At 37.7% G+C, this 8453-nt stretch overlaps 1 protein-coding gene across 1 annotated transcript; it reads right to left on the bottom strand.

The window, feature by feature from the left end:
- Positions 1–3236: 3236 nt before the first annotated feature.
- On the bottom strand, positions 3237–4693 carry LOC112570473. The gene is made up of 2 exons (XM_025248897.1): positions 3963–4693; positions 3237–3558 (listed from the first exon to the last, which is right to left on the bottom strand). The coding sequence occupies exons 1-2, from the start codon at positions 4691–4693 to the stop codon at positions 3237–3239; spliced, it is 1053 nt and encodes a 350-aa protein (XP_025104682.1).
- Between the last annotated feature and the right edge of the window lie 3760 nt (positions 4694–8453).

An 8453-nucleotide genomic window follows, 5' to 3' on the forward strand; every position in this document is an offset into this window, starting at 1 on the left:
AGAGGTCGCTAGCTCTGGACTCTCTAATCAGCCTACTTCTGAGGTACCTTTGGGCATGGTGGACAGGTGTGAGGCTGCAATGTGTCCAAGAATAAGCTTGTCTCTGAGGTACAGTGCTGCCTCCTTGATACACAGACAAATATACTTGAGATGAGTAGAAACACAGACTAGACTGGAGATTGGTAGAAACCTGGCTCATCAACCGTATCTGAGGCTCACAGAGGAACAGAACAACAACAGGCTCCCTCCAGTCCATCTCGACTGTCTTTAAGCAATTATCTCCCATTTCACTCAAGTTTTCGTAAGGAAAACCTCTAATTATTTAGAAAACTAATATTTTCTTGTGCAAAAGAATATTTTCTAAAATCTATCGAACGTAGGTTATGTGTTGGCTGATGATCATTTTTTTTTATTCTGTTGCAAACGTTAGCTGAGGAGTTGAAGATGTTTCCAAATTAATTATATTGCAGAGTGCTTTGTACTTGCCTTTTTTACACGTTCTTCTTCGGGGACTGGCAGAGAGGTAAATCATTATTTGAATTATTTATTGCACTTTTTTGTACTGCGGAGATTTTGTTGCAACGTTATTCATTTAATTTAAATTATTATCATCATATATTTCTTAGCTTACACATGTTTAATATTTAGAATAAGATTCTTCTCCAGTCCCTGATAATGGGTTGGAAATGATTTTCGACTTTCAGAAGAACAAGCCTGAGACATTCATCAGTATTATGATGCTTTCAAGAGAGTAAGAGCTCTCTCCTCTTCACTCAATTATATTAATCATTAAGAAATTTATCCCTTTTTCTTTCATCTTTTGGTTTCACAACCTTCCCCCAGGTAGCAGGAACAGTCTTGTCTCCCTTGTTTACATCTGTCCAAGATTATCTGATTCAGGCAGAAGAACTTGGCAGCCTTGTGTCATCAACAAATCTTTAGGAAGTCATCCCGCATTCTCACTATTTCTTTTGTAATCCCCACTGTAGTAGAGGGCTCTGAATGTTGAATGCTGTTGTAGTATCCTAGGAACAAAAGTGTGAATACAGGCCCCAGGGAACCGGGCACGAGGGCGAGAGTTAACCTCAATCCTCACTACCCTCTTCAACATAAGTTACAGAAGAACCACAAGTACAATACTCACACGAGGATCACACACTTTACTACGTAGTACACGAGACCCTACCCCTGCTGTTTCCCGAACATAAAACTCGACTAGTGATGTCACCTATAGAAAGATTTAATGAACATAAAAACATGCAGAGTACATACGATGTCTAAGCGGGGTAGTCCCAGTGCTATCCGTGCTAAGTGTACTTCCACTATTCCAGTGCTGTTATCTCTCTATCTTTTCCATTCACTCTTGCACGCCCACGAACTTAGCTCTGATGTTGAAGCTGTTCTTGTTAGCGTTGATTGACAATGATGGTTTGGTGGAGAACAATACTTCTCCCGACAGTCACGACACTCTGATGATTTTCCTCGAAAGTGTTGTTCCGCCTGTTCGTCATCCTTTCTGTTCCATCTACCAACCTCGTCAGAGAGCGACGACTGGTCTCCCGGCAACACAGAGTCGAGCTTGTCCCAGTCCAGGGACACACACATGGTGTTTCCGACGACTGCAATGTCACGTAAGCCGCCGAACAAACACTATCTCCAGACAAAGTTCTTCGATTTCTTAGAGTGCGGCGAACACAGCAGAAGTTCTCCTCCCTTGAGAACGATGACTTCTGCTCTTGAGGTCGAACGTCTAACTCTCACAGGTAGTGCAAGCTGGTTCTTTGATTTCCTACAGCCTACAACACCTCTACACTGGCATATACGCTCCCCTTTCCTTCGGTAAAGCCTCTCGCTAGCCTTAATTGGGGCGATTGGTGCTTACCCATTTAAATTACCCCATGACACCCATGTGCTAAAAGAAAAATCCCTGATAACACTCAAATAGGGGACGTAACAATCCTCAGTTATTTCCATAAGTTCATTGCCACATAACAAATGTGAAGGACAAATTCAAGAATTCGAAACCAAGCGGCTAAGAAACCCAATTACCTACAAGGAACACAAGTCCTACAATTTTATAAGGAGCTTGGTCGGCGCCCTCACGGGATACCAAAAAACCCCTTCTGCACCAAGAATCTGTCCAAGATGGTCTGGCTCTGCCATGTCACCTAGCAACACACTCTGTCTAAACCCGTTCTTCAAGTCATCGACGGAAAGGATGTCAACATTGAGGTGGACAAGGAACTTATTGTGTGCTTTGTGCTCCAAGGTTCTAAACCAATAGTCCGCTGTTTTAAACTTCTTCCTACCCTGAACCAAGAAGAAACTATTTTGTTCGACCTTTGAACGAGCGATAACTTCTTGCTAGTCAAGAATGATACTAAAATCAGCGTTGATTGCCATTCGTAAGGAAACAGGTTCCGATCGTCCCATGAAGCTACACTTCTTGGGGTGTGACAAAGCCCTCTAAATATTACTAACTCTGCAACAAAGTACTATAACTGTCACTGAGCATTAATAAGACATCGAAGCATAATTACTAACACAACTTTACTCGAAGGACGGTTAATGCTGGCTGTCTGGCATTGATAATAGAGCCTCCCAAGCGAGGAAACACACACGAAGCCAATCAACTGCCTACTTCGATTTTTTCGGATAATTTACTGGACATAGTTTAAGCTGTATTTTGTTTTGATTATATCTCTAGTTGAATTCCAATCAGCTGATTAGTCACAAGACAGCAAGAGTGATAGACAGATAAACCTTAGGACAAGTCATTGTTATCTTGTGAGTAAGATGTGAGACAAGGAGTTATTTTTCCTCTTTATACATTTAGACGCTTTTGTTTGACTGCGCAGGGATACTGTCAGCACAGAATACCGTTGGAGGAAACAATATTCATCTCAATATTCTTTCTCTCCAGAACTGATACATCATGGTAAACGGGTTTTTTTTTAAAAAAAAAAAGGTTAGTCCTAGGAATATTCCGACACAGGTATACCTCGTAATGTTCCCAGCCAAGATCAACTTGTCAAACAGAACAGAAGCTCTTTAAAGCTTATCAATTTAACTGCAGCGCTTACCTGCAGCAAACCAAGTCTATACTTGTTTTTAAAAAAATGTCAAAAAGCCTTTTAATCTTTCATAGCTACCAATAAAAGTCAATATTACTACTGTGCAAGCATTTAAATATTTTTTTCAGAAATAGTACACTTCATTCGGTGTTTTTCTGTCATTTAATTGATAATGGGCTTGATTTTTAAGTGTTGTAATTTTCTATTATCGGATTCTAGTAATAGTTTTAGTTCGTTACGGAATCTGGACGACATAGTAATATAGACGAAGAAGTTGGTTGACGAGTTGAACATGGTGATAACAAATCCTATCATGTTGGTGGCGAGAAAGAGGTTGCACTGCTTGCCATCCGAGCGATATTCCACGACAGTGAATCGTGTCAAGCCCATGGCCACATTAGGAGATGTGCACAGGATGTAGACACAAGATACCACCACCAGCATCCTCATCAGCACCTTCTGACCTTTCAGGTATGATCTGCCTCTGTGGGCAAAAAAAAAAAAAAGTTCTTGTGACTAGAGATGCTACAGTTGTACTAATGAGAAAGTCTCAAAATTCGATCCCAGATAAGTCGTAACCCAAAAATACTTCTAAATATAACTTTGTCTGATCTTTCCAGCTTTGTGTTATCAAGCTTAAACACTGTCTTAAAAATAAATTAAAAATAAACATTTAAAAGAAGCTGTCAGAGAGAAGTCAGTAGAGGAGAGTATAGAACTTCACCACAAATTGTAAAATTTTCTTGTTTTGAAATTCCTATTCTGTTTCCCTTAAAATTAACTTCTTCGTCTAGTGGTGGAGCAACTCTGGTTAAAAACAAATCTTTCACAAAGCTTTGACGACATAGATGACAAAAAGTCGTTTTTATGATAAAGCTTTGTACCCACCTGGTTGTTGATTTTCTCCACGACACAGAACTCTGTAATTTAGCTACTGTAATTATTGTCGCTAAAACGACAACTACAAAATTGAGAAACGAAACGACAGACAGCACGATGTCTTCGATGATTCTGAAGATGTCGTGACTAAGATACAGTTCGGAAATTGTCGCAGAAACAATAGTTCCGTTAGTAACTGGATCCCTGGAGACTAATATTGTCTCTTTGAAAGCAAATACACTGCACATCCCTTGTAAAAGGAAGAAGGTGAGAGCGAGGATGATGGCCATGGTCTTGGTGCTGATGAGTGTGGCGGCCTTCATGGGGAACATGACACACACGCACCGCTCGACGGCGATGATCATCGTCACACACCCGGACACGTACGCAGACCCATAAATAAAATTTAGACACCTTGCTAGCAACGTCCACCTAAAAAAACTTACCTGGCTTGGCATAAATGTTCCTAAGAAGCAGTATGAAATCATTATAAACTGAGCTGTGACATACAAAAGGTCAACAAAGGCGAGACAGAAGAGACAGAGGTTCATCCGATCTCGCAGTCCCTGACGATAGAAGATGACCATGGTGACGATGTTAGTGGGTGCACCGATAAAGAAAAAAGAAGGCAATAAAACACACTGCATAGCCCTGTCGATCTTCTTAGAAGTCTCGGGACCCATGATGTTATCAGGGTGGCTCCAGCAGTTGTATCCTAAGCTCGTATCTGCCCCAGGCATATTGTGATTGACAGACGAATTAGAGGTAAAAATAATTTCAACATAACCCGAATTGGTTTTAGTATAATGCTGTTCATTTAAGATACTAACGTCTGACATTGCAGCAGTGGTCATCTTCTCAAACTACGGAAGAAGACTACCCTGAACCATTGCACCTTAACTGTCAATTTTACTTGCTGCTTTATGTCCAGTATCGAATGTTTATGTGACCAGTACTGTAAACAGATTTCACGACCAGGTAAATTGCTGTTACAGAAGAAGAGTTTCAACTCATAGCCTTGGGTGCAAATTAGGTTCCACTCCACCTCTGGACCACGAATCTTTTCGTCGGGCCATATCTAGAAGCAATGAATTCATTTTCCCATTTTTAATCTTTCTTTGACTTAAAATTTTGTCTTTATATATATGCTCGTACAATTTTTTTATTTGCATGTGTTTTTGTACATGTGGAAGAAGGAAAGTAAGAGAGGTCTTCCAGATAAACAATTTATTTAACAGGTAGGGTCACAAATTTTGCATCACAGAGCAGGATAAAAATGAAAATAACATATATGATTAACGAAAAATTAAATATTTTTACAATTTTATTTTTAAAAATTTTCATTGCAAATACTGGACTATTGTATTATTCTTGTAATTTTCCTTCCATCAATTAGCTTGCGTCATGCATACTTTTCAGAATCATCTATTATTTGAATTTTGCTTACGAGTTTTGCTTTTTATAATTTGAACATTATATCCTATTAGTTTTATTAGCTCAAATTTCTTGCTACCATGATTATATATAGAGATTTTCTACCTGTTCATTTTTTTTTTTTTTTTTTTTGTCTGGTTCAGAACTCTAGTGTACATCGCTGGGTGTGGTTCACTTGCAAAGAAAAGGTCAGATCTTCAAGAACTGTTTGATAGATTGAGATAATTCTAGGCATGGAAATCGACAACATAAGTAAATAATGATTCTCTTCATTAAAATTTATAAAACTACTTATTTTTATAATTTACCAATTTCCACACTGTGTTCTGAATAAGCGATACTTTTTCATTCTCAATCCATTAATTTACATTTATTTACTTATGTGTGTCTGCACTGTGTTCTAAGATAATACTTTGGCATCAAGCTCTATGAAAAAAAAATGTTAAAAACACAACTTGAGCTTTATATTTCGTTTTGTTTTATTCTGCTAAAATCTTTACAAGAAGGAACGCAAAACAGAAAAAAACTAGAATGTAATTGAAGTTTTACAATTCCTGATATTACTGTAAATATTTCGGGTAAGAAAATCTGTCTCTTGTTCGTCCGTTCACCCGTCATTGAATCAATCAGCCAACCAGCTAGGAGGTATTGTTTGTTCTAAAATCGCTATTTTCTTCCATTCTCTAGGATATGAGAACATCCCCGAATCCGCTCTAGTTATCAACTGATAGTGATGGCAGTCGCGGTCGCGATCCTTTCAACGTTTTTGTAAAGATCATAATAACGAGCATTAAATAAAATATATTCAGGACCGGCTTAAAGAATGCCATAGGCTGACAACAGTAGCTGAGGTAGGTAATTGTTTTCACGGAGTCAGGGTGCAATGTTAATAATGTCAAAGAATGTAAAGGAGTTGTAAGGTGGATCTATGAATACTATTATTTCTATTTACAAGGCTGTTCGTGTCGGTAAGAATGTTAGTGTCAAGAGTTACTGTGTTTATCTCTGATTCACTTTTACTTTTCCACCATCCCTAGTTCACTGGTGTCAAGACATTTACCACATTTTTAAGATATTTAATAAGCAAGTAATTGCATGACAGCTGGCTGTTATTGTTATGGATATACAATCCTAGGTAAGTGATTACGACTGGATATATTTGATATACAATCCTATGCGGGTTATTACATCTGAATAATAAGGATGTTTAATTCTACTTAGGTAATTACTTTTACGTAATTTGAAGAACAGAGGGAATAAAGTTGATGTTGATTTGTTTTTTACTGACTGATTATTAAATGATCCATACGACATTAATTGTTGGTGTTTTAGTAAATTCTGTTTAAAGAAAAGAAAATGCATTACATCACATCCGTCGCTCTCCGCTTCCTTTGGTTATTTGTTTAGCAACAACAGAAATGAAAGATTAAAATATATGGGAATTTTTCGTGTTTCATGACTTTTCACTAATGTGAAATCGTCTTTCCAATAGAATATGCCTTTAAAGGAACATGGCGGCCTGATTATAATGCTCGAGATTGTAAGTTCGACTGTTTTGCCGCCAAACAACTAACATGGAGGGAACTGAGAACTTCAGCATCGATCATTTACTCCAAAGTTACTATTTCCATTCAAGTTAGGGTTATATCTGGATTATACACCATAGCTCATGTCCAAACTTTTTGTTGTTGTTGTTGGTAAATTCTGGAATTCAATACCAACTGTCTATCTTGGTACAGATGTTGATTGAAGAGTTTAACTAATTTCTCATTAAGATACAATACATTTATAACTAGTACAGTGTTTTCAAAAATAAACATGTTTTTGACTCATTTCAGAACTATGAGTATTCTGCCAAAGGTTTGTGTCCTCCGCTCAGTCAGAACTCATAAATGACCTTAGTAAAAGCTTTACAAAACTTTTCAAATTCTCGAAAGTGTACGAATTGTCCCATAAGCATTTCCCGTTTACATAGTATATACCCTATGTCTATAATTATCCCAGTCTTCAAGTCACAGAGTTGAAAGACGAAGAGAGAAAGAAAGAAATTGTATGAGTGAGACAGAAAGAGGTTCAGGTAGAAAAAAGTAGACAAAGAAAAGAGGGACGGAAAAAATATTCTTTCATACATGCTCGTGATAAATACGACATAAACGGTAAAGTTAAGGGTTAAAGACTAAGGATGGTTTTCGATAATAGTGGGGAGAACGGAAAATGAATAATGCTGAATGATGCCAAATCTCCAATAATGCCAAATGCCAAATAATGAAGCCCTAAAGGTTTACAACAACCGGAGCCATATCTGTAAGGCATAAATAAGATTATTCCCAGAGTACTGGAGTTACTGGCACTAGAGTTGTGAGGGTCCTGCGATTAAAAGTTTGCACAGACTTAAAGACTATATGATAATGTAGATGTCCTGGTATTGTCTATGGTTTATATTTATTGCCACACAACACTCAAAAGGCAATTGAAAGATTCTATGATTGTCCCGGGGTTGTGGATAGGGAAGGTAAGCAAATCCAGAATACTTGGAATTTATACATCAGACTCCTTAAAACAACAGGTCACTGGGTTATTTGACATCAATTCATCAATAAATCACTGATCTGAAACTAATCACTAACCTCAAACACTGCTTGAAGCCAATTAGCCGCCATATAGTAACTCGTAAGGACATACATCACTTCTTCGATATGTAATTTATCATCTCCCATAAAGTGCCAGCGTTGAATTCTTTTTGCTTATTAAAAGTCCTTTAGGGTTTTTATTTCAAAACTAAGACGATAGGTGTCAGTCTTCGTGGCTTTGGCAAGTTTTCTTATTTTGTACTCGTTTCAGATGAATGCAATAAAAGAAATAAAATTGCTTTTAAAGTACAAAACTTTACTAGTTCGCTGTTAGGACTTGCATAAATTCGTTATCAGAGCAGTTGAACCCTTTTAACTACATTCAGGTTTTAGGGGTCTTGAACTGCGATCTGAATCTGGTTCCGTGGATTTTCATCTGTCTCATAGATAAAGTTAACAACCATGAAGATGTAAACCTTTTTTATGTCTGGCCAAG

The sequence above is a fragment of the Pomacea canaliculata genome, linkage group LG8 (assembly GCF_003073045.1).
Source record: "Pomacea canaliculata isolate SZHN2017 linkage group LG8, ASM307304v1, whole genome shotgun sequence".
Lineage (NCBI taxonomy): Eukaryota > Metazoa > Mollusca > Gastropoda > Architaenioglossa > Ampullariidae > Pomacea > Pomacea canaliculata.

Coding starts and splice junctions, on each gene's coding strand:
- LOC112570473 (XM_025248897.1), bottom strand. CDS start 4,693: ATGCCTGGGGCAGATACGAGCTTAGGATACAACTGCTGGAGCCACCCT. Junction 3,559..3,962: donor TGGAGAAAATCAACAACCAG/GTGGGTACAAAG, acceptor TTTTGCCCACAG/AGGCAGATCATACCTGAAAG.